Source organism: Zalophus californianus, chromosome 11 (genome assembly GCF_009762305.2).
Source record: "Zalophus californianus isolate mZalCal1 chromosome 11, mZalCal1.pri.v2, whole genome shotgun sequence".
Taxonomy (NCBI): Eukaryota; Metazoa; Chordata; class Mammalia; order Carnivora; family Otariidae; genus Zalophus; species Zalophus californianus.
Genome location: NC_045605.1, coordinates 110,053,480 through 110,078,364, shown reverse-complemented (window position 1 = coordinate 110,078,364; position 24,885 = coordinate 110,053,480). Strand labels below are relative to the sequence as shown.

At 60.4% G+C, this 24,885-nt stretch overlaps 1 protein-coding gene across 7 annotated transcripts in view; it reads right to left on the bottom strand.

Moving 5' to 3' along the window:
- The window catches only part of ANO1 (anoctamin 1), a 76,726-nt gene that overhangs the window by 14,940 nt on the left and 36,901 nt on the right, over positions 1–24,885 (bottom strand). For 3 of the 7 annotated variants that reach the window (XM_027580751.2, XM_027580753.2, XM_027580757.2), the window contains 11 exons: positions 24,529–24,689; positions 12,874–12,956; positions 10,711–10,722; positions 10,037–10,108; positions 7,641–7,718; positions 6,685–6,759; positions 4,530–4,731; positions 4,311–4,422; positions 3,432–3,489; positions 1,479–1,579; positions 698–843 (listed from right to left, as the gene is read on the bottom strand). In XM_027580751.2, coding sequence (XP_027436552.1) covers positions 698–843; positions 1,479–1,579; positions 3,432–3,489; positions 4,311–4,422; positions 4,530–4,731; positions 6,685–6,759; positions 7,641–7,718; positions 10,037–10,108; positions 10,711–10,722; positions 12,874–12,956; positions 24,529–24,689 — 1,100 coding nt within the window. The remainder of the gene's footprint in view (positions 1–697; positions 844–1,478; positions 1,580–3,431; positions 3,490–4,310; positions 4,423–4,529; positions 4,732–6,684; positions 6,760–7,640; positions 7,719–10,036; positions 10,109–10,710; positions 10,723–12,873; positions 12,957–24,528; positions 24,690–24,885) is intronic. The other 4 variants (XM_027580754.2, XM_027580756.2, XM_027580752.2 and 1 more) reach the window with 3 other exon arrangements.

Genomic DNA, 24,885 nt, shown 5'->3' with positions numbered 1-24,885 from the left:
CTGCAGGGGTCTTCTTGGCCCCCCTTGCTCATCTGTTCACTCAGCCAACATGTACCAAGCGCCAACGATATACCTGGATCTGTTCTAGGTGTAGGGGTATGGCAGTGAAGGGGAAAAAAGGTCCTATTTTCACAGAACTTCCATTCTGCTGGGAGGTAGAGGTAAAGGTATATTTCAGGCTGGTGACGAGAATCGGAGCAGGGGGAGAGGCAGAGGGTCACAGTGGTGCAGGGGAGGGGCTGCCCCTTTTAAACACTGTGGTCAGGAAGACCCCTCTGAAGGAGGACGTCCTGAGCACAGCCCTGGAGAAAGGGAGAGAGTGAGTCATGCAGGTATTAGGGGGAGAGGATTCCAGGCCGGGCATAGCTAGTGCAAAGGCCCTGTGGCAGACACGAGCTCTGGGAGTCTGGGTAACAGCAAGGAGGCCAGTGTGGCTGGAATGGCCGCAGGAGGTGAGGAGAGGGAGGAGGCAGGGGTGGGGGGTTCCAGGTGGCCGTGTGGGCTGCACCTGCCCTATCTCCGTCCTCTCTGGGGTACCCCCCTGAGAGTTATGGGCCACCTCTGGGCATCCTCCTGTCCAGCGACACAGTTGCTGGTGCCAAGGCTCCATCCCTGGGTACCTCCTGAGCGCCTGCTCTGTGCAAGGGGCTGCAGCCGGCCCCGCCCCGAGGATGGGACCCCTCCGGCCGCCACTCACTCATCTCCATGTACTCTGGGGTGAGGCCCGCGAAGGGCTCCAGCGTGTAGTCCACCTCATAGCGCTGTTTCCTCTTCACGTACTCATCGTGGTCAGAGGGACTCTGGCGCCTCAGCCTCAGATAGCGGATGAACTTCTTCATTTTCCTGAGGGAAACATGATGTCACTTCAGTTGGGGGTCCGGGAAGAGGGGCGCTAGGGCCCCTCGCCTCCAAGTTGTGTTTCTAATTCTCTGAGCTGGACTTCTCTGTTGCTGATCTCCTGTGCTCTCCCCCCAGGAGGCAGGGGTCAAGTGTCATCATTTGGTTTTTGACATAAGGAAATGGGTGCGGGGAGGGCCAACAGGGTCAGGGGTCAGCTAGGCCCAAGCGGACGTAGTGGTTTGGGGCGGGGTGGGGGTCATTCCAGTGGGCTGGCTGCCTTGGAGGGGGATCGGGACACGTTCTCAGAGCGCACAAGGTCAAGAAGCGGAGCCTCTAGGTGCTCCATCTGCCAACCACAGGGGGCGGCCATGCGTGTCTCAGGGTGCCTGTCAGGACCCCGCATCCTCAGCCTGCCGCAGAGCAGGGGGTCATCTGGGCCCCCATCCTCTCCTCGTGCACCATGGGGTGGCTATGCCCTGCCTTCCCCTTCTGTTCCCACCCCCTCCCCGCTCCTGATGCCCCGGCCTGGCCCAGGTCCCACCTCACCTGTCCCCCAGACCACCACAAGAGCCCTCAGGGCACCCCGGGGCCCCATCTCCCCCTTGCTCCGCTGGGACCCGAGGCCAGACGTTACTCACGGGATGCCAATCTCAAACAGGTTGTTCTGGATGAGCTGCTTGCCCAGCATGATGATGCTGAGCTGGATACAGAGCTCCATCAGGCAGCCCCCCGGGGCACACTGTGGGACAGAGAGCAGGTGCATCAGACCCCGGCCCTGGCCCATGGTGGACACCTGGAGAGATGACCGCAGCTCCCAGCGACGGGAGGTCAGCCCTGGTGCTGCGGGTTGAACGTGGCCTCTACAAAGACATGTCTCCATCCTAACCCCCAGAACCACAGAATATGGCCTTAGTTGGAAAAGGGTCTTTGCAGATGTGACCCAGTTAAGACGAGGTCATACTGGAGCAGGGTGGACCCTGAGGCAGGGCCTGGGGTCCTTATAAGAAGAGGAAACACACAGACACAGAGAAGAGAAGATCGTGCAAAGACAGAGGCGGAGATTGGAGGGCCCCGGCCAGAAGCAAGGCCCACCAAGGGTGCCGGCAGCCCCCAGAAGCCAGGAGCGAGGCCCGAGGAACCTCCCCTGAGCCTTCGAAGGGAGTGCAGCCCTGCTGGCTCCTTGATTTTGGACTTCCGGCCCCCAGAGCCGTAAGAGAATGTTTCTGTTGCTGCAGGCCACCTGCTCTGGGGTGTTTTGTTACAGCGGTCCCAGGAAGCTACTGCACCTTGCCTGCAGGCTGTCAGGGCTGGAACGAGGCTGAGAGAGAGGAGTGCTTTGCCAGGGAGTGGGCAGTGGTGGGGCTGGATCTAGGGGCTCCTCCTTCTCCCCCAGGGCCGCTGCCCAGTCCCACGCACTGCTGCCTATCCACGGGCCCTGTATGGCCGTGACAGCCTGGGCCCGTGCAGTTGGAAAGCCACATGGTGAGGTGGCTGGCCATGCCTCTGAGGCTTAACGTCCCTGTCCTTGGTGGGCTTGCACCCCCTGCCTGAGGCTGGGTGTGGGCAGGCAAGGGACGGGCCAGAGGCTTAACTTGACCGAGTGACTGGAGATCAAGGGACACTGGGTGTCCCTCTGGGGACAGCTGACCCCTCTACAGGACCAGAAAAAACTTTTTATACTGTTACCCACAAATTTCATGTTGGAAAGCCTCTGTTTCGTTAAAAAAAAAAATGACGTTCTCTGCTTCATTCTATTTTACAGAGGCATTTCCCCATTCTCTCCAATCATTAAAGAATCTGACATAGTATTGTTTACAGAAAGGCCAAGATCACCTAAACGGGAGAGCACTTCATGGCTTCTTGCAAACATCTGTTCCTGTGGGTGAGGCTCATGTCTTGGGATGTTCAGGGTCCAGCCCTCAGGGGCTTGAACCTCTTGGCTGTGCCCTGGGCAGCCAGATCACCCTGTACCTGAAGCCCACCCCAATCCTCTCTACCCCATTTCACAGGATCTTTATCAGAAGACCCACCCCTTATTTTCCAGTAAGCCGCATGACTCTGGGTGTTGGCAATGCTGACCAGTTCCCCTGAGACCTGACGCCCTGGCGGCCCCGAAGCCCCGGCTTGGTCTGGCGGGGCCGTTGGAGCAAGTCCAGTGGCCGATGCACTAACCAGACCCACAGGGGCCGCAGAGGCTGAGCAGAAGTCAAAGGTCACCAGCACTGATTTAGGGGGAGAGAGGTGGGCATTCATTCCCCTGTTATAATAAAAGAATGAAGCTGAGTTTTGTCTTGTCCTCATTAATCCATCTTAACGAAAAACAACAACAACAACACTTAAGATCTTATAGAAAACAAACAAACAAAAAATCAAACGGGTCAGTCTTTTGTTTTGGTGAGTCTGAAGAGACTTTCTCCTTTCAGGGTAACGCTATATGGACGCACCAAATAAGATCAGAGCCCCGCCCCAGCAGCGGGTCAGCAGCAGAGGGTCGCCCCACCGAGGAGGGAGACGCTAGTCCGCGACATCTGCTTCTCCCAAGTCTGCTGTGCGCCCGGACCTAGGAACGCAGGACGGGAGCACGCGCTCACCTCTTCCATCCGGAAAGAACGGAAAATGTACACGTAGTCGCCCGGGCGTCCGACGAACCTGCAACGAGCGGGGGGCAGTGGGAGGGGAGGGGCAGCGCGGGGAGACCCCGACGTGGGGGCTGCAGTCAGCTCTGCGCGCCCCCAGGCTTCCAGCGCCTGAGACACGACCACTGTGGTGTGCTGTGGGCGTGTGTTCCGGGGGCTCCCAGACCCACGGACGCGTGACAAGATGGGACCTCAGCAGGAAGCCAAGAGGGAAGGGGGCCGGGGTGGCGGCGGCGGGCGTGGGGACGGAGGCAGAGCTGCCCAGCGCAGACCGCGCCACCTGCCATGGCCTCGTCAGGCTGGGGGGGGGGTGGAGACCTCTGAGGGCCTGCTCCGTGGTCACGGATGATCTCAGGGGGGCTCTGGAACCCTGGTGTGGGAGGATGGCCACTGAATCACATGGTGCTGAAGAAGAAGCCTTCAGAGGGGTTCTGGGATCAGACCTGCTAGCCCCAGGCAGGAAGGGTGATGGGGAGTCTTGGTGGGTGGGCCACAAGCCCCTCCAAGCCCAGGGTGGCTCAGAGGGTCCGGGCATGGAGTTTACCCCACTCCTAGCCTGGAACACCAGGCTGGCCACGGCTGTGCCGTTTATACCTACTCCTGGGGCCCTAATCCCCTTCATCCATCCCACCCTACTGAGGGGGTCCCCGTTGCTCTGGACCCCCTGTAGAAGCCAGGCCCCTCCATGAGCGCAGTGTTAGTGGGAGCCACTCTGAATACTCTGCCCTGGGCCCAGGGCCTCCCAGCTGCTGGGAGATGGGGAGGAGAGCCTTCTACTGCCCCGGGAGGAACGAGGTAGGAAACGCAGTGAGTTTCAGTAACCGCGGTCCCTACCTGCCTTTGAAGAAAGCCACGTAAAAGATGGGGGTGTAGGAATTCACAAACTTCAGCAGGAAAGCCTTGAAGATCAGCCTCTCCTCGAAGCTCTTCTCCGTCTTTGGAACCTCTAGAGGGAGTGAGATGCACGTGACCATGTACTCAGCTCTCACGGGAAGGAAGCTCAGAGAAGGTAAGTGAGCAGCTCAAGGCCCCACAGCAGGGAGGCGCACTCACCAATCTTGGTGAGCCAGCGGGCTATGCAGCCGTAGACCTCGTCCAGCAGGATGATGACCACGAGGTTGATGATGACCGCGGTGGCTGTGACCGTGACCCGGATGTTGGACCGCACGGATGGGGAGGAGTTCATGGCCAAGGCGGCGGCCGTGGAGATCCTATAGATGATGACTCCCAGGACGATGGCGAAGGTCACTGCAATCTGCAGAGGGAGGAGGGCCGGTCAGGTCCGATCAGAAACCCCTGAGCCCAGCTCCCCTGCCACCCTGCAGCAATTTGGCTCCGACACGGACAGGCTCTGGGATTGACCAGGGGAGTCCACCGAGTCTGACATGCCCAGGATCTCTGCTATAACCTGCCGCAGGGCACCATGCCTTCTCTCCTGCCCCCTGACTCCAACAGGGCACCGAGTGGCCGAAACCCGAGGGACTGGCTTGGCTTGTGCGAGTCAGGCTGACTGTGGTGCGGAGGGGTTCTCCCCAAAACATGGGTGGCCCTGAGCAGGAGGAGTGCTGGTCTACAGGCGGGTGGGCATGGGTAGGGCTGCAGGCCTGGCTGGGACAGACAGTTGGAGCCTCTTCTCCCAGTTTCTTCACGAGCCACCCACACACCTGGCTCATCGTTCATCTGGCCAAACCCACGGGTGGACGAGAACATTCCATAAAGCTCGGGCTGGTGGCTACCTGGGAGACTGGGGTGGGCTCTGGCTCGGCTGGAGAGTTTATTCTGTGCAGAGCGGTCTGTCTGCCTGGGTTTCTTCCCCTTTTCCTCAAAGGCCCTAACTCATGGAGACGACCTCGTCCTCACACGGTCCCGCACTGGGGTGTGGATGCGGGCAGACCCCAACCCCAGGACGCACTGAGGACGGAGGGTGGCTGTGCCCGGCTGTCACTCACGCCCGACTCCAGCACAGGCCAGGCTCTGTGCTCCTTCCATTCCCTTCTGTGTGACCTGTGTCACTTCCTCCTGTTTGGGGTGCAGAGAGCAGGCCCTGCCCTGCTAGGATGGTCCCTCTCGGCTCCTGGGACCCTCCTGCTGCAGCGTGGGCCTGCGCTGCGTCTCAGGTCACGGCTTGGAAAGGCTGTGGCTGCCTCAGCCCCGGGGGAGACTGCAGCCATCAGAAATCTAGGAAAGCTCCTGTCTTAGACTTGGGGCCGGCCCCTTCTCTTCTGCACGCATCTGTGGGTGCCTGACGGTGGCCACACCCCATTCAGGAAGCTCGGGCAGCCCAGGCACACCCTGACCACACTCCCTGGCTAGCTCCGGGAATGAGGGCTTTCCTTGGAAACTCCCTTGCTCCTGCCAAGGGGCCCCTCCCAGGGGAAGGCACCACCCCGGCCTCAGAGGCGGCCTCGTGCCAGCATGCGGAGGTACAGACGGGCGGCCGGCCCCCGAGGTGACTCAGTAAGGAAGGTGTCCCCTGCTTCCTGCCAGAGGGTGGGTGCGCCCCCCACGACAGGCGAGACCTCCAGCGGGCAATGCCCCCTCTGGATTAAAAGGGCCGCAGGGGTCTGGCTGGTGGGTTCACCCTGGCATTCTCAGGACAAGGAACATGGGCGGAGAGCATTGTAGGTGCTCAACCGGTATTTGCTCAGCGAATGAAGCTCCTGGCAGGGGGGAGTGAGGGGGGGCAGAGCTGTGACTGCTTCATCCATGAGGGAAAACCAAGACAAGCCCCTGCCTCTGGTGGAGTTCGCACAGAGCAGTGGGGCCCTTGGGGCAGAGGCCTGACTGGCACCTGGCCCCACCACCTCCGGCCTGGTGGCCTGGGGAGAGGGGCCAGACCAGCGGCCTGTCTCCTCATCAGTGGGAGGGGGTGGGATCGGGATTGTGGGGACCCAGGGAGACACAGGCTAAGGCCCTGGTTCACGGTGGCCAACCCCAGGCCCTGGGTACCAGGCCACAGGACTGGGGGGCCATGCAGGACTCTAACTTAAAGCTCCCAGGCTGGACAAGGGGCCAGTCATTTTTATAGGGACCTTGGAGTCTCTGCAGACTCCTGGGCCCCTTCCCATTTTAGTGGAACCTCCTCCTACCCCACAGCCTAGGATGAGAGCCAATGTCACGTTGACGCTTGACTCTGGTCTAGATGAGCAGCACACCGTCTCCCCCTGGGCTGCCCTGATCTCTCCCACCTCAGACTTCTGGAACTTACCATGAAGACAATGGAGACCAAGTTGGTGAAGTAGGCCGGGAACCGGTCTCTCCAGGTCAGCTTCACCTTGTCCGTCTGCAACATGAAACAACGTTGGGTCATCTGGCGGGACCCGTCACGGTGGAGAGAAGACCGTGTGCGCGCGGGCAGGTGTGCGCGTGCACCACTCGGACAACAGAAACACTCGGAAACACCTTTACGAAAACACGCCCGCAGGTGACGAGTGAAAGCACACATCTAGCATCCAGGGAAGGGTCTGGGGTCTCGTCTCATCACCTACCACATGATGCCAGGGAACAGTAGCAATGCGCGTGTTTGAAAACGTGACTCCTCTGCGTCCCTGGCATCACAGTGCCAAACGCTTTCCTAAATCAGACCTTTAGCCCCGCGTCTTGGGGGACGCCTGCGTCCGGCCCAAACCTCGCCTGAAGGCTGGAAGATCCGAGATCTTTTTGCCCTCTGCCACCCAGACCATAATAGTTATTTTTCCTGAGCGGGGCAAGCTAAAACAAGCAACTAGCGTTACAAGTTAAAACGCCGATTGCCACGTAGCAAGGATCTTTCCAGAATGAATGGGGGTGGAAGTTTAAAACGCGGAGACGCATGCATTAGGACAGAGAACTCTGACGAGGGCGGCACCCCGGAGGCCACTCATTCCAGGGGCGGGCGGCATGCATGTTAGCGGGAAGCCTGAGAAGCACGCACAGGCAGGCGTGACAAGCACGTCTCACGAGCTCCCCTCCCCCTCGCTCCTCCCCCCATGGACCCACGGAAGCCATGCAGTGACATCTCGGCACACGTCGCAGCTCCATGGGTGTGGCAGAAAGGCGAAGAAGCGTGGACGTGGATGTTAAAAAAATAATACAACACTCAGAGTTTGTTGAGGAAAAAACACAACGGACTTTGATCGTCTGCAAACAGTCAAGACTCGCGTTGCCCCCGAAAGAGAAAAGTACCAATTTCACCCCCGCCATGGCGGTCTTAACCCTCTGCCTCCATTTGTTTGTTGACTCCTCTGGAATATGCCGGCGCTTCTGAGGGCGGGTGGAGGGAACAAGAGAGCACCGTGGGGTGACGCGTGCCGAGGCTTGGGAGCCGCGGGGCCCGGGCCCCCAGCGTGTCCCCGTGGCCGTGGGCTCGCCCTCGCTCTGCTGGCCACCAAGGCTGACATGGGTTGCGGGCGTTTGAAACCCATGGGAGATGGCAGACGCCCACGTTCTAAAGGAAGGGGGGGCGCAAAGGTCTGGGAACGGGAGACGGGGCTTTTGAGGCCGACTCCCCCGGGGAAAGGCTTGGCGGGGCTCTGAACCGCCCCCCACCCCGTGAGGCGGCCACTGTGATTTCGAGGGTGCGTATCACACAGACACGGAGGACGCCACGCCTAGAAGGGCAGGTTCACGTGCCAGCTAAGGCGGGGGTCTCCTCTTTTGCAATTGAATTGGGTACCATTGCCAGGGGAAAAATTAAAGCCAAAAACTAAAGCTGGGAGCCAAGTGACACAGAGGAGGAGATGAGGGGTATGGCCCGCCAGACGCCCCCAGAGGACTGCACAAAGGAACCCCGTACCCTTGTTGCTCTGGTAATCACAGCCGAGAGGTGGGGTGGCAGAGTCTGGGGGGTGCGCCTGGCACAGCTGGCCAGATGTGCTGTTCGGGCTTGGTTAAGGTCTGGACTTAAATGGACCGACATGTGTCACAGAGCCTTTTTCTCCTTAAGGAAGAATGAAATACTCATCCGTGCTCACGCTAAGAGGAGCCACCATAAAGCCATGGGGTGGATGGACTGTCTCAGGGGCCGTATACCCTGACACAGGCTGGGGGCAGAGGATGCTCCATTGGACACAGGTCTTAGTGGCCCACAGGGGAGGCCTGCAGGACTTCTGAGGCGGTGCTGTCCACGCCTTTCCCTTTGGGAGAACGAATAAAGTCCAGAGGGTCTAACGGGGTGGTCCGAGGCCGCTGGGTGCCTGCTCAGGAGGTGGCGTGCACGGGGATGGGCGGCTGTTCATGCTTTGTCGTTATTTGCAGGCTTGAGTGCCACTCAGACTCTTAAGATGCTGTTTAGGGAGGTGCACCCCCTTCCTGGCTGAGGCAGGACGAAGCTGGATTTTTGCCACGTCCCAGGAGCTGCGGCCGGAGAGGGAGTTTGTGGTGCACCCACTTTGACCCCCAGATGGGATTTTGGCAGTTGCAATCCTTGGCCACTTGGAACCAGCAAACCCTGCCTGTGTGCCACATAGTAAGAAAGATAAACCCAGAGGTTTGCCTGATCAGCCCCAGAGGCTGAGGTGTGAATGTGAACATGGGTGGGGGGGCAGCTCAGGGAGCGTCTGTTTCCCACCCTTCAAGGACTGACACAAACCTCCCCAGCCTCAGGTAGAGGCTGCCGGAGAGCAGGGCGCTCCGTGCTTGTCCCAGGGCATATAAGACACCTTCATTAAAAACCTCTAGAAGTCTGCCAGAATTTAGGCTGTGAACATAAGACAGCCAATTTGAATGACAGATTTGGGGAGAAAGAAAATCGCTTATTATTAAAAGATGGTGATCTTCAGAACATCACAAAACATTTCCCTCTCATTCCCACATCTCTGAGGGAAACAAGGAGTTGGCTGTTTGCTCAGGGACCTGGTGGGGCAGACCCTTCTATTTCACAATTCAACATCAAACACAAGGGGTGGACATAATAAAATGTCAAGTGTCCTGTAAAAAAGCTGCAAAGCTACCTGGCTCTTGATGGTGAAATGTTGGCTGAGGTTTGCGAGACCCTCAGGACAGATCAAGAAGAGAGACCCATAGCAGAGTTGGACAAACTTCAGCCTGTGGGCCACACCTGGCCCCTTACTTGTTTTTATAGATAAAGTTTTATTGGAACACAAGCAGGGCCATTTGTTCACCTGCTGTCTATGGACGCTCTCGAGCCACAGAAAGAATTGAGTAGTTCTGACAGAGGCCTGCAGACTCAGATATTTATGCTCTGGCCCCTGTCTGGGGGCTGGCCCCTGATCTATACTGTTGATGAGCACACAGTGTTTGCTGAGCCCCTGGCCTATACTGTTAGTGTGCATGATGTTTGCCGAGCCCCTGGTCTATACCGTTGATGTGCACAGTGTTTGCCGAGCCCCTGGTCTACACCGTTGTGTGTGCACAGTGCTTGCCGAGCCCCTGGTCTATACTGTTGCGTGCACACAGTGTTTGCCGAGCCCCTGGTCTATACTGTCGCGTGCACACAGTGTTTGCCGAGCCCCTGGTCTATACTGTCGCGTGCACACGGTGTTTGCCGAGCCCTGGTCTATACTGTTGTGTGCATACAATGTTTTATTGCTGGGAAAGCCAACTGGCAATGGCCACCATACCTCTTTGTTTTTGGATTCTTTCCTAAGTGACTTTTCCAAAACTCTGGCTTCATATTCGGCTCTGGGATGGTCCTGTGAAAGAAACCAAGTCAGCGAGAAGCCTTGTTAAGTGTGAGTCTAAGGCCCTCGACATAAGCACACATGACAAATTCAGTCCTTACGTTGGCCCTGGGCACCCTCTGGGGGCAGTTCGTAGCTGGCTGCTTGTATCATTTTCAGTTTAGGACCCCCCGCCCACAGCCCGTCCGGGATTCTCCCCCTGGTTGGGAACCCTAGCCCATTGGCGTCCGTGTCCCGCAGGCAGGTAGTCTGTGCGAGGCTGCTGCCCGCCCTGCCTCCCACATTCTCATGGTGAACACCCAGCCACGAACTAGCCCCCGAGAATGTTCTATCAGGAGCCGTGGGGGTCGAAGAGATGCCAGGAAGTGTCAGCGAGCGCGGGCAGACCAGAGGCATCAGGCCTCGGGGGAGCCCAGAGGTGGTCAGTGAAGGGCGCTGGAACAGAAGAACGAGGGATACCAGAGGCCCAGAGGTGGGGGAGAAGCAGAGACCCCTGCCCGTGGTGGAAGAGCTGCAGGGAGCCGCGTGGCAGACAGACGGGTCGGTGTGCGAGAAGGCCCCTCTCCCGGGGAGACAGGCTACAGGAAGATAGAGGAGTGACAAACAATCCAAACCTTGACAGCCTCCTTCGGGAAACCAGGACGTAAAAACAAAAACAAAAAGATTTCATTACTTTGTGTTGTTTTTGTAAGAAACAGGCTGCATCCTCTAGAGCTCATTTTCTTGAGAACTAGGAAGAAGGTGGATGGACACAGGGGCCAAGGTGGATGTGGGGAACCGGGACCGGCTGACGTCACCACTGTGTGGGTCACGTTTGCGGCTCGTGGGTTCCGGAGGCCCCCAAGGGCACGATGGCTGAGACTCAGGGAAAGGGCCCACAGGCCGGCCCGCTGGACACAGGCGTCCCTCTGCGCCGGGCACCAGCCCCGGGCTCAGATTCCGGGAGGCTTCCCCTCAGTCACCAGCTCCCCAAGGAGGCCCTGGCCAGCCACGGGGGGCAGGAGGCTCACTCGGGGGACTTGCTGGGGCCCGCCGGGGACCCGTGTCCAACGGCTCTGATCACCACCCCAAAACCAAGCGCCTGAGCCGTCAGGGGGAGGAGATCCCGGGAGGGGCCCCCAGGGGGTTAAACAAAGGGGACCCTCCCGCCCCGACCACACGGTGGAAAGGACATTCTAAATCTTCTAAAATAATAAGATAACTGCTCTTTGTTCTACTCGAATCTTTCTAATAGAAACAGTTACAGGGAAGGCGGCTTGGCCAGGTGGATGGCTGACCCAGACCGGGCCCTGGGGGCAGAGAGTCGGGGTCCGCGCGTGGCCACACCCCTAAAGAGCCGCCCGCAGGTGGACAGCGGCGGACGCAGCCACCTGTGGAACGGGACGGCGGGACCTGCTGTGGATGAAGTTTGCGCCCGGAGGGGGCTAGCTGGGTGACCTGTCTGGGGCACTGGCTGCTGCTGGGCCCTGCTCCAGACCTCCTGCTCCTTTAGGAGCCCCTCAAGCCCCACCGAGTGAGGACTTAGGAGAGGCAAGAGGACACTGAGACCCAGAGGCTTCCCCCAGGTCACACGGCGAGGGTGGTGGCAATTCGGGTGGGCACTCTGCAGCCTGGCCTCCGAGGTCTGCCGTCGCTAAGCCGCTGCGCCTCTCGCGGCAGACCCTCGCTCCCTCGTCCACGGACGACACTGTCGGGACAGAGCCTGCACACCGGCTTCCTGGGCGGATGAGTGCCCGGCCCTTCAGTCCCAGGAGGGAATGTGTCGTGGGGGGCCATGCAAGAGGAAGGTGAAAAAAATCGGCGGAAGAGATCTCCACGTCACGATGAAAGTGCCCAAGAGCTCTCTTCAAAAAAAGCATTGGGTGGGGGCACCTGGCTGGCTCAGTCGGTGGAATGTGCGGCTCTTGATCTCAGGGTTGAGAGTTTGAGCCCCATGCTGGGGGTAGAGCTCACTTAAAAAAATAAAAAATGAGGGGCGCCTGGGTGGCTCAGTTGGTTAAGCGACTGCCTTCGGCTCAGGTCATGATCCTGGAATCCCGGGATCGAGTCCCGCATCGGGCTCCCTGCTCAGCGGGGAGTCTGCTTCTCCCTCTGACCCTCTTCCCTCTCGTGCTCTCTATCTCTCATTCTCTCTCTCTCAAAATAAATAAAATCTTTAAAAATAAATAAATAAAAATAAAAAATGAGCATGTGCTTCGTAAACGTGAGTAGAGGTCAAGGGGCCACCCCTGACAGCTCTGCTCTGGGCCACAGCTGTCTTCCTCCTTACTCCCTCTCATCCCCAGGAATTCTGGCTGGAGCCGGTGATTTGGGGATGGGGCAGTGGCAAGGCTTCTCCTGAGGGGCCCTGGGGCTGGGGTCCGCCTGCCAGCCCGATGGCCACTCGCTCCTGGACGCCCCTCTCCTTGGCACACAGAGACGCACAGCACCTGGCTGCCCTCCTCTTAGGAAGGCCTCGCTCACACTTCCCCACCAGGCCCGGCTCCAGGAAACTCTGCAGGCGGAGAGCGGGCTCTGGGGGCGCGGGTGCAGCACCCGGGGCAAAGGCTGATGGCCACCTCGGGGCCTTGGCCGTGGGGTGGCAGCGGTCCCCTCCCAGACCTGCCAGGCTGTGCCCGATGTGCAGGGGTCTGCGTGGCAAGTCTGGGCACGCGTCCACAGGAGCTTCAAGATCCAAGACTCCAGCGGACCCCAAAAGGTCACCCTGGCAGCAGCCAGCGACTGAGTACCGGGGGGACGGGACAGGGCACGGGGAGCGCGGGGACGAGCCTGCTCACCTCCTCCTCCTCGAAGCCTGTGAGGTCCCAGTGGTACCTGAGCCGCATCTGTTTCCGCTTCCAGTGCTCCATGAAGGTGGCGGCTGTAGGCGGGAGAAAGAGCAAAGTTACCCAGGACGGAGGGGCACTCTCGTCTCCGGCACCATCTGGCCCGTGAGGTACCGACATGCCCGACCAAGAACTTCACACCAGTCCACCTGTTCTGCCCTCCTGCAGACGCCACGGGACAGGGACGCTCACCTTCCCATTTTACAGATGAAGGAACAGGCCCAGGGTCATCAAGTCCCGGCCAAGTTTACTCAGCCAGCCGGTGAGGGGCCAGGCAGCCTGGTCCCAGAGCCCGTGCTCCTAACATCCTGCTCCATCAATCTTGAGGACCCCAGGTCACAGGTGGGGGTCCTGAGGTCACAAAGGGCGAGGCATGGGCCAAGGCCGCTCACTCAAGCTTCAAGTCCCTGCAGGCAGTCTGGCTGTCGAGCTATTCTCTTGGCTGCTACATCCTGCTTCATATCCCCAATAGACTCAACATAGTTCAAGTGCTGCCACTTGCAGGAAGCCCCCGATCATCCCCCTCAGCGTCGGGAGAAAACCCGACTCCTCTTGGGACCTCGCTCGCTCACGGTGTCCCCTCTCCCGGTCCAGGGGCCCTTCTGGTGTGTGGGGCGGGGACGCCGCCTCGTCCATCTGGATTCCCGGCACACAGCCCAGCACAGGCAGGTGCTAGGAGTGCTCACCAGATGAGGGCACGGCTCCCGTGAGCACACAACTGTGGAGATGCAACTGGCTGAATCGGTGAATATTAAGGCTCCCCCGGCCAGAGGGACAGTCGGCAGAGGCTGAGGGTGGGGGCTCAGGACAGGTGCGGTCCTGTCGTTAAGGAGAGCTCAGGGCCCCTGGGCGGGAAGGTGCCCACACCGTTGGAAGAGCTATCACCTGATCTTACTGAAACCTCACAGTCGTCACAGGAGGAGCAATCAAATGGCTTGTCTGACAAGCGGTGACGTCCAGATGGAATGAGATGAGCTCTGGCTCCCGCCCAGCAGCGGGGTCCGTCGCCAGGAGCGGGTGCAGCTTTGGAATGGGCAAGAAGTGCATGTGAGCCTGGCTCATCTCTGGGCTCAGAGAGCTTCCGTCGGTCCGAATCGCCCCCCTCTGCGTGAAGGAGAGGTGACAACAGGGCCCCCGAGATCTCCTGTCTTTGGGGACAGCAGGCGCACCCAAAGTATGAGCCGCCCAGCCAGCCGGGCCGGCCAGGGAACGGCAGCCTCTCTAGGTCTTTCGAGTGGGGGTGATTGAATCCTGGGGACCGGCCGCCCCGACCGTGCGGGAGCGGAGAAGCCAGGTTGGATGGAGAGAGGGCCGGGGATTAGGGACAGCAGGAGGCCAGCGTGGTGCCGGTTGCTGGGACACAGTACACCGGAGCCAGGCGAAGCCAGCATCACGGAGTGAGGGCCTTCCTGCGGATGTCAGAACCACAGGCTTGGTGAAGGCTCCGCCAGAGAGGCCGGGAAACGGGGAGGTGGGGAGAGGTACCCTGGTCCGCCCCTTGGTCGCCCTCTGACCTCCCACCGGCCTTCCCCTTGGCAGAACCTACCGGGAAATGGGAAAGCAAGGGAGCAGGGAGGCAGCTCTGTGGGGTTCCAGTGCGCACTCAGCAGACAGGCACCGAGCAGGAGTGCCATGGGGAGCACGGCAGCAGGGCCAGACGCCCGCCGTGGAGAAGCCGGGCCCGGGAGCAGTCCGGGGAGCAGGCCGGTCTGCGGCTGCACCACCTCCCAAGGAGCAGGACATGAGGGGGTTTCCTCGGCCTCTTCCCACATGTCCTCTGGCCACTGCGGTGGATGGAAGAGGTCGGCCTGACCCCTGCTCTGGAAGGCACCTCCCGCCTTCTCTCTGTCCTGGCCTTGCCAGCCCCGGGCAGCCCCTCTTCTCAGTCCTGGGGCCGAGCGAGAGCAGGAAGGTGCGGGAGGGCTGACTGCACACACCCAGGGGTTGGCCGGTTTACCTGCCCTGTCCCTGCCCCCCCGTTCGCCCTCCCCCTCCCCCACCTCTATCTCCTGGGCCACCTGCCCTCCCCTCACCCACCCGTGGTGTGATAACACAGCTACCCTATAATGAGGGCTTGCCACGGGCCGCACTCCTGCTCGGGATTCACCGACGCGGGCAACCTGACCCTTGCCACGACGCTATGCAGTAGGGATGATTTCTGCTCATGGATGTACAAGCGACCCCCGAGACTCAGAAGGTTAAATGTCACGGCCATCAACTGAAGGTTAAGAGCAGGCCTGGGATCTGAGCCGAATTCTATTTGGCCCCAGAACCTACACGTAACCACTGCACTGACTGGTCCTCCGTACGGAAACTTGATGTTCTTTAAGGGAATAATAACCACAGTCATACTAAGTAGTCTGACGATTAGAGCAAACCTGTATTGCCATTTAATGGACGAGGAAAGGGAGGCACAGAGTTTGACTACGTTGCCCAAGGTCACACAGCTGGGCAGCCGCTCTTTGATCCCAGGCACACTTGCTTAGCATGTGCACTGTGAATCTTAAGGCAGATATGGGGGGGACCCTCTCCCAGAGGGATCTGTGCCAAGGGCTAAGACTGGAGCCTGGTGGCCAGGAGTGGAGGTGGTACACGGCCAAGCCTCGTTTGGCTTGATTGTGTTTAAGAAATAAAGATGTGTTATATAAAATAATTAATTTTCTGCTTCTTTAAAAATCAGAAGCATTGGTACCGGAAGGCTGGAGCGGAGGAGAGACCCTCTGGGTGTCACGGTTCAGGTGCACGTTCTCCGCCTGGCCACAGACCCCACCACGCCCCACTGCTGGACTCCGTGGCACTGAGTTTGCATGCCTGCTCTGGAGTAAAGGGGTCCGGTCATGGAGCTCAGGCTTGGCCAGCAGGAGTGGAGATGTGAAGGCTCATGCTGAGCCCAGGGGGCAGGCCCCGCGTTTCAGCTCAAAGGGCATCATGAGTAACGGGACCGGGTAAAGGCAGGAGGAAGTGTGAATGTCCGTGTGTCCGTCCTTTGCAACTACGCTCCTGCGCCCCCACCCCCATACCAACCACGTGGTCGGCGGTGGGTCCTGCTGGTTTCCTTGCTTTCCTTGGAGGCCCTGCCGGAGGGTTGCTTCTGCATGCCCCCTCTCCGTCCCAGCCTCAGGCCCTCCATGTGGGGATAACGCACTCCTTTCTACAGATGCATAAAATGAGGCTCTGCACAATCAGGTGACCGGCTAAGAAGTGGCAGAAACCTGGACCCAGGACTTCCGGTGTCAAGACTGGCCGGGGGCCGGGGTGGTGGCATCCCCCCCCCGCCTGAGGGCAAGCTGTGGGCCGAGCCTGGTCAGCATACAGAAGAAACAGCCTCGATGACCACACAAGGGGGCCCCAGAGACAAGGCCGGGGCCCCCGCATCCAGAGCCCAGAGGGCAGCAGACACCTACGAGGAAGTCCGGGCCAGGGCGGAAGCAGGTGGTTGAGCTATAATTCTTTCCTCAAACATCTGTTTCAACAACACAATGTTAGACAAACACATTCTTGTAGGGTAGCTCAGAGGCGGCGGGTGGGAGAGCCGGACTCTGGGTCGACCCTGGATCACGCCCAGGTGTGGCCTCGGGCACAGGACCACCTGGCCTCTGCAGCCCCTGATGCCCCGTCTGCACAGGCGGCTTGACGACTGTGCCCCTGCTTGGGGCACTCCACGGCTCAACCCGCAGAGGCACTGGGGAGCCCCACGGAGGCGCGTTCCTCGGGCCTGGCTCCCGTGGAAGGATCTCTCCCGGGTCTGGTTAAGAGGCTGACCATAGGATAAAGGGCCATGTGGGGTGTGGTTCCATCGATATGGAACCGCTAGAATGTTTCCTGGTAAATCCACTGAGACAGGCCGGGGCCAGAGGAGGCAGACTGGGAGCTGGCCAACACTCAGATTCCTGGGCACCACAGAATCTGCCTTCCCAACGAGCCCGGCAGGCCGGTGGTACGCACGCAAGGGTCTGGAAGCACTGACCCAGCCATCATCTGTTCTACTTCCCTCCATCTGCCTCTTGTCTTGTCTCACTTCTGCCACCCACTCCTGCGCCCGGAGCCCTGGGGGCAGGCAGAGCTCGGCCACTCACACTCCGCCAGCCCAGGGGCGCGTCCTCCTTGACATGCCGTCCCTGAGAGGAGAGACCAGCTTCAAACCTCTGGCTCCCAACACCCCAAGCGTCTGCTCGCCGCACACATCTCCTCCTCCGAGGGGGGACCAGAGATGCCTCCCCCTGGGAGCTGCAGGACCGACAAGGGCTCTCGGAAGAGATGGGGTTCAGGCACCAAGGCCTTGCTGGGTCGCCAGGCACCCTCGTCATGTGCCCTGCGAACAAGGGTTCACTTGCGAGCTGCCACTGGCCGTTGAGTTCCAGCAAGAACCCCAGACTAGCTCTCGCTAGACCCCCACCTGGCTCGGGGTGCTCGGCTGGGCACGGCCCCGGGAGGGCTTTCAGCCACACCTCCACCGTCTCCTTAAGGTTGGAGCCACCTTCCTGCAGCTTCTTGCAGCTGGGCTCAAATCAAGCAACCTCCTTTGTTCTGCATGGAACTGACAAGCCGTTAAAACCCCATTATTATGCCATAATTTCAGAAAATTGATCCCAGCAAATAGCTAAACGGGGCTCAAAGTTGCTTTGTGTGACACCTTATTTGAGGCTTTGAAACGTCATACATCGCAGGCGGCAGTGAGCTGGTGTCTCTGGGACCAACGTGTCAGTGCCCGGGCCAGCGGACCCCACTGGGGAGCAGACTCGAGGTTGGAGCCTGGGGTTGGTCACCCCGCCCGCTCCCCGTGCAGGCCGCAGCCGGTCCAGGGCCCTGGCACTGTGCCCGCGGAAACGTCAGCAGCTGGAGGACAGGAGAAGAAAGGACACAGGAAAGAAGACATACCAGTGGGAAAATGATCCCCTGGAGGGCTATGAACAAATCACTGAATAAGGGATTTAAAGGAAACCGACCTTGAGATCTCTAATAATTATGCTTGACAGCGATTGTGCAGCCGCGGGCACCGGGGACCGAGGGGGCGTCCCCCTCTCCCTCTGCCTGCCGGCTGGGTTTGGACCACATCACCACCTCCCAAGCCCCGCAGGCTCTTTCCTGTTGCTTCTGTCTTGATTTATAATAATTTTTTATTTATAATAATTTTTTCCCAAAGGAAGTGCTTCACGGGAGCTGTTTGGCTTTTTTGTTATTTTTTTCCCCCAAATGAGAGTGTGTGGACTGAACTCGGCACTTGACAGACAGGTGCATTGTTGTCTCCTAGGGTGGAAGCGAAGCTAGAGGAGGTGTGTGTGTGGGGGGGCAACCAGCAGAGGCACAGATCTGCCCCTTTCCCTACATCCTGGGGGGATGGAATCACGTTTGTCTCTCAAGGACGGGGTGTTAGGAAGGGCTGTTCTGCACACAGTAGGTGCTCAATAAAGCACAAACCCAGGAGCTGGCGCACAGCATTTGATGAGTCCCTGCGGTACTGGTTGGCTGAGCGGCGTCCCTGCCGGCCAGCCCCTCACGACCGGCTCCAGGAAACCCTCTGCTCCCCCAGGAAGGCGCAGAACAGAGCTTGGAAAACGTCTGCAGGGAGAGAGGTGTCCAGAGCGCTAGTTTAGATCTGGGAAGCCGATGGGCTGGGGCAGAGTTTGTCGGGTCTGCTACAGATCTGGTAGCTGTGTGATCTCGGGCAAGCCATACCCTCTCTGTGCCGCAGTGTCCTCATCGGAGAGTAACGACCGACCCTCCCTCCAGGGCTACTGACACGTCGCTGAGGTCACCTCTGCAGGCTCCTGCCCAAAGGTCTGACACACAGTCAGCCCTTGGTGTGGGTTTGGAGGGGAGAGAGGGGTGTTTGGGGACAGATGAGGAAGCTGTCCAGGTCCTCCATCAGGAGTAAGAAAGGCCTGTGTCGAGCAGGCACGTCACCGAGAGCCGGTTAACCATGTAGGCAGAGGGAGGAGGGACAAGCGGCCGAGTACGGGGCCTGGGGAACCAGAGTGCTGGGACTCGAGTCTTGCCTCTGCCTCTCAGTGCTGGTGTAAGCTTGGGAAAGTTGCCTCGATTTGCTCATCTGTCAAATGGGGCAATAAAGCTATCCGCCTCCTACAGTCACTGGGGGCATTAAGGAGTCACCACACCTACGATGCTCAGCACAGTGCCTGGCGGAGCGCAGGGTTCGGGTAAGGGAAGCGGGTCTTCTCCTCCGGAGGGGGAGAAGGGACATATCCGACAGAGGCCCCTAAGCACAGGGTTTTATTTGAGCCCCAGCCTCCTTCGGTCCAGGCTGTTCTCACATTTCCGATAAGCAAGCACTCACCGAAGCGACGTAACAGCTAACACAACGTGACCGCCGGCCCCAGGCACGGCCCCAAGGATGTCACAAGGAACAACACCATCGAGGCCCCGGCACCGCTCCAGGCGGCTTGCACTATTACCCCCATTTTACAAATGGGGAACCTGGGGTCCAGAGAGCAGAAGCCACTTGCCTGAGGTCACACAGCTGCTAGGTGATGGGCTAAGAGGTCTGAACCTGGGTCCGGCCCAGAACCTGGCGGCGCCGTTAACCGCTTCCCCGCAGCCGCCCATCCTGGTACAGAGGCTACCCGGCTGAGTATCGGCTCGGACCCAAGCGTCAAGCCGGCAGCCTGTGCAAGCTGAGTTCCACTGGGGGCTCGAGCAGGCTGCCTGGTGAGCCTTCCCGGCTCGGGGCAGGGACCCGGGAGGCTGTGCACCCAGCCAGCAGGTCTTTCAGTTTCCGCTGGGAGCTTCCTGGGCCCAGACCCGAGAGGCTGGGGGGTAGGGGACAGCTGACCAGTGCTGAGGTCCTGAGGAAGCCAGGGAGGCTGAGAATGAGGAGCAGAGGGCAGTGGGGGGGCTCGGAGGTGCTTCCCGGCGGACACAGGGTCCGGAGAGGTGAGGGCAGGCGGTGGAACCACACAGATCAGCAGCCCCAGCAAGCGGTCCTCCAACACAGCTTGAATGCCTCCCGGGGCAGGGCGCTCACCACCTCCCTAGCACGACACAGTGCTCACTGCTGGAAACCCTCCCTGTGCTGAGCTGGTGACCTACAGTTTCACTCGCAGCCTCGTTCGGAAGACTGCCTTTGCCCTCCAAGAGACACGACAGCGTTCATTGTGAGGCTATGCTTACTTCTGCCTGCGTCTGTCTCCCGCTCTGAGCAGCCGTCCTGGAACACAGGTGTCGCCTCCTCGCTCTGCGGCCTGCACCTCGCAAGGCAGAGTTCAGCACAATCCGTGGCTCCCAAGTGCCTGTCCTTGCCAATACGTGTGCGCTGACGCCGCTAACCCCCCGAGGCACCTGCCGCGAAGTCCCTCTCCTAGCTCCCCGGTCCTCGCTGGAGAAAAGAGGTTTCAAACCTTCTCAGCAGAACTCCCGTGTTCCCCCAAACCCACAGATGAACCCCCAAATGGAAAAATGGGTAAAAGGGCTGCTGCCGTTTTAAAGCAAAGCCGGACTGGGTGAGGCAGGAGAGGCGTGCATCGTGCAAAACCCGCGGACCGGCTCAGGGGCGGGCAAGTGTGGGGTGGGCCCCTGAGAGGGAGCTCCAGCGAGGGCGCTGTGTCCAGGCACCACCCTTGCTGCACCCTCATCCTGGGGTAACCGTCCTGTCGGGTGGGAAACCGAGTGTGAGAACCACGGGGAGGCTGTTGGGTTTTAAACTTTTAGGGCCCAGACCCTTTGCTCCGACGAGTGGGACAGATGAGCCCAGAGCCGCGGCCACTCGGGAGGGAGGGCAGGGCTGGGTGAGTCTGGGCAGGAGCTCCTGGGAGCCGGGGTGGACGGACAGTCCCGGATACTCTCTATTATCCGAGTGTGCACAGGCTGCAGGCACTCAGGGCCATTCCGGGCCCAGCGAGCGAGGGACAAGACTGGCCCGCCCCCTCCTGACCGCTGCGGTGTAAGGGGGGGCGACAGACCCGCCCCTGTCAGACTTGGGCACGACCTGCGTCCACTCTGGGGTGACGGCCTGAGAAGGAAGTGCCGCGCCCCACGCATGTCCCGCGCACGTTCCTTCAGGGGACAGCGAAGGTGCTAGTACTCAAGACAACACTTGCGATGGCCGGAAGCCCAGGGAGCTTTCAGGGCTCAGCAGCACGACTCGCCACGGACAGCTTTCAGCTGGAGGCCCGGTAATTAGAGCCTGAGACGGTTCTGCACCGAGCTCAGGCCACAGCTGGCTTCCCTCACCGCGCAGGAGAGAGGCGGCCCTGAGTGGTGCCTGGCCCAGGAGACAGGCCGCGCACCTGCAAGTTACACTCTGTCGGGGGGCGGGGGGGGGGGGGGCTGGTCGCAGGGGACGTGTGTGCGCCGGCGACGCAGGGGGCCTGCTTCCTCCCCACCCGGAGGCCGAGACCCCCGGTTCACAGTGGGGCGGGGGCTGGAACTGTACCCCCGGGCTTCACACGAAGCCCGCTCAGCCACGCCTGCCAGCTTCTTCACCCTGGGAATGGTCCTCGCGAGAGAGGAAACAAGGCGCCCGAGTCCTTTGTGATGATCAAAATGTCCTTTCCCCGTCGGGGGCCCTCGGTTTGGAGGCGTAGTTGCCTGGAGTCTGGAGTCTGGGGGCTGAGTTCCTCTTAGAGCTTCCCATGGGGCAAGTGGGAATGGGTGGGACAAAATCGGGGAGCCCAGGGCTGGGGAGGGAGGTGACAAGGTCTCCTGAAGGTGGCTCTGGTCCTTCCCACCAGCCCCCTTCCCCTTGTGGCCACCCCGTGCCCCACCCCCGTGCTCCCCTCGGGATATCCCGGCTTCTCACCATTGGCCCAAACACCTGCCACGGAGCTCACTTTGGTCTCAAGAGCCCCCTGGCCGCTGTCCCCATCCGAGCTGGTCAGACCTCCCTCCACTCCCTCCCAAGCTGCCTCTTACGTAAACCTGCTGTCTCTGACTCAAGGATAAGACACAAAAACACCTTTGATACCATAGGCCGACTGCCCTGGCTTCTGATTCCTCCTGGTGAGAACATGGAGTTCTTTCCAGAGGGCCTTGCTGGGTCTCTGGGATCCCCCTGCACCCTTCCCACCTCCTCCCTGCCCCTGGCAGGCTCCTTCACCAGGTCCCACACGCCTACCACCGGGCCCTTGCACATGCTGCTCCCGCTTGAATCCTGGATTGTAAGCTTCCAACAGCAGCGGAATCATCAGTTTGCCTCCCGGGCTTCCCTGAGCACGGGCACTTCATAAAACTGGCTGATGAACCCCCGACCCCCCACGGCCAGGCACAGTCACATACATCTTTACGTCTCACGCTGCCCCACGTGGTAGGCAGTGCCACCAGTGGGTGTGATGACTGTGCAGGAGCCCTACCGAGTCAGCTACGTGCTCAGCCCGGGCTGAGGCTCTGCAGCCAGCACCTCTGACCCTTGCCACCTGCTTCACAGCCCAGGAGGCTGAGACTTCCAGGGATGACAGGGTGAGGTGGGAGAGCCACAGCCTGAGTCCCGAGGGTATAAACGCCCACTGGGCAGCCCGGGCTGACAGTCAGAGGGGCACCGCGCCATCTGGCAGCTTAGGTGTCCAACACTGCCAGGTCACCCTTGCTCACGGGTCATCCTACGGACCACTGCTGGGTGCTGGCTTGGCAGCCACATGGGCCCACGGACCCTGAAGGGGCCAGGAGAGATGGCCAGGGGCCCAGTGGAGGGTGCTTGTGGAGAACCACCCCCCGAGCAAGCAGCCAGAGGTGGGGGCTGCAGCGCCGGGCCTGGGGCACGAGGCCTTGGGGCAGGAGACCCACAGGCAGGGGCTCCTGCTAAGGACACCAAGCTGCTCTCTAGATTGGAAGGTGGGTGGGTGGGTGGGGTGGTCGGTGCCAAGCATCTAAGGGGAGATGCTCTGGCTCACATCCTCAGCAGGACCCGTCCCAGAGCTGGTGGGCCCTGCCTGTCGCACCCCACTCGGTTTCCAGCAAGTGTGGAAATGTGACTGAGGAACCAGTCCCGCCGCTCAGCCTTCCTCGCCCCTCCTGGGTCTCCCGAGACACCTCTTAGCTCCTCTGCACCCCCGCCTCCAAACCACACAGGTTCGGCCCACCCTGAGCCCCCCGCTCCAGAGAGACCGGGCCAGGCAGCACCCTCAGCCCCCCAGGGACACCTGCCGCCCCCTCTCCTCGCTGACAGTTTGCTCGAACACCACGAGTCTGAACAGACCGCCTTGGGCAGGGAGGGAGGCTGTCCGGCTGGGCAGGGGCCGGCTCAGGCCCGGTGAGGATTCTGGCATCAGCCCTGTCCTGCCACGGAAGCTGGCTCTGCCTCCGTGGTCCCTTTTCTCCCGTGATGACAGACCTCCCCAAGCCTCCAGCCTCCCCGGGGCAGCTGCCGAGTTGGGAAGCCCGGGTCCCGACTTCGAGAGTTCTGCGGTTCTGAAACATCCTCCCGAATTGAGGGTTCTGGTGCGAGACTGACAACGTTTCTGCTCGGCAATGGAGCACCGGAACCGAAATCTCTGTGACCCGATCCTCACAGGTCTAGATCACACTGACCGGTAAGAGGTACACGCCTGGCTGACCGGTGGCAGCCTCTGTCCCCATGTGCAAAACGAGCAGCTTCTCAGCCCACCACTGCCCGTCGCACGCCCACCGAGCACAGGGTCGATGCTGTGTGTGCAGAGCCGGGCAGAGGCCCCTCAGCAGCAATGTGAGACTCCGAGACCCAGCAGCAGGGCTATTCCCAGGCCCCTCCGTTTCTACACTGAGTCCCCGCACCGCAAATGCTCAGCACCTCTGCCCTCAACATCTTCAGAACTCCGCTCGAGGGGCTCACACCTCTTCCAGGGAGTCCGTCCTGACTTCCTTCCGCAGGCATCCTGACCCTTCGCTCCTGTGCCCTCTCTGTGTCCAGCTCCATCTCCTACTAGATGGGGGTCCCTGGGGGCAAGGCCCGGGGCTCTGGCACCCATGGGACAGCTCTGCACGCTGCTGCCCAGGGCCCGAATCCTGAATCCTCCCCTGGCAAAGGGGTAACACAGGGCCCCAGAGGAGGGAATGGGCCAGTTTGATAATCCAAGAACATCTGCAGAAGTGCATCCAGGCACCACTCACCCACCTCTCATGCCCCCAGTGTCTGAGTCAGGTGCCGCAGGGGGGAAGCATCCTGAAGGATGAGCCGTGTGCCTTGGACTTGGGGTGGCAGAGGAGTTAAGGGCATGGGCGCTAGAAACCGCACGTTCCATCAGGAGTTGAGTGACCCTGGGAAACTCCCATCAGCTGTCTCTGGGCCTTGGCGTCCTTCCCCGTAAAGTGGGCACGTGGAGCCTGCAGGGGCGCTGCGAGGACCCGAGGAGAGACGTGCCCAGGGCCTTCCCAGCGCTGCCGGGCTCTCCTGGGTCAATGATCCTGGTCCCAGGAAAGCGGGCCTGCTCCTAAGAGCAAAGCACCCTCCTCCACCTTTCGTAAGGCAGAGATAGGAGGACCAGTCTGCATCCGGGACACAGCCCAGGGCCTCCTCACCTGCAGACACAACGGGCTGTCGCCTCCCCCGACTCTCTCCCTCCCACGCTCACTCCTGGCCAACGCTGCCGTGCGAAATCTCACGGAGGAAGGCAGGCCACGTCGGAGCCCAGCCGAAGTCACCCCTGCCCCACGGACCCAGGGCGGCCAGGCTCTGCTTACCCCAGAGGGCCATGAAGACTGAGAAGAAGACGGTGGCGGGGTTGTCAAAGAGGTGGCTGGCCCGGGCCGTGGCACACGCCGAGCTCATCTTCCAGTAGCTGCAGGTCTTGTCGCACAGCGGGCACATGGTGATGTTGTGTCTCTGGTCACACATCTCCATGCTGGAAGACAGACAGCGGCCTGTAGGTCCCCAGGGCCAGGACGTGTAGGGACTCCGCACTAGGAGCCACGCCGGGGTGGGAGAGGGTGCTGGTGCCAAGCCAGGGGGCGGTGAGGTGACCTTGGGAAGGCCTGCCGGCCGCCTGCATCCAACACCCACATCCCCCCACACTCTCCAGGGTTGGCTTCAGACACAGG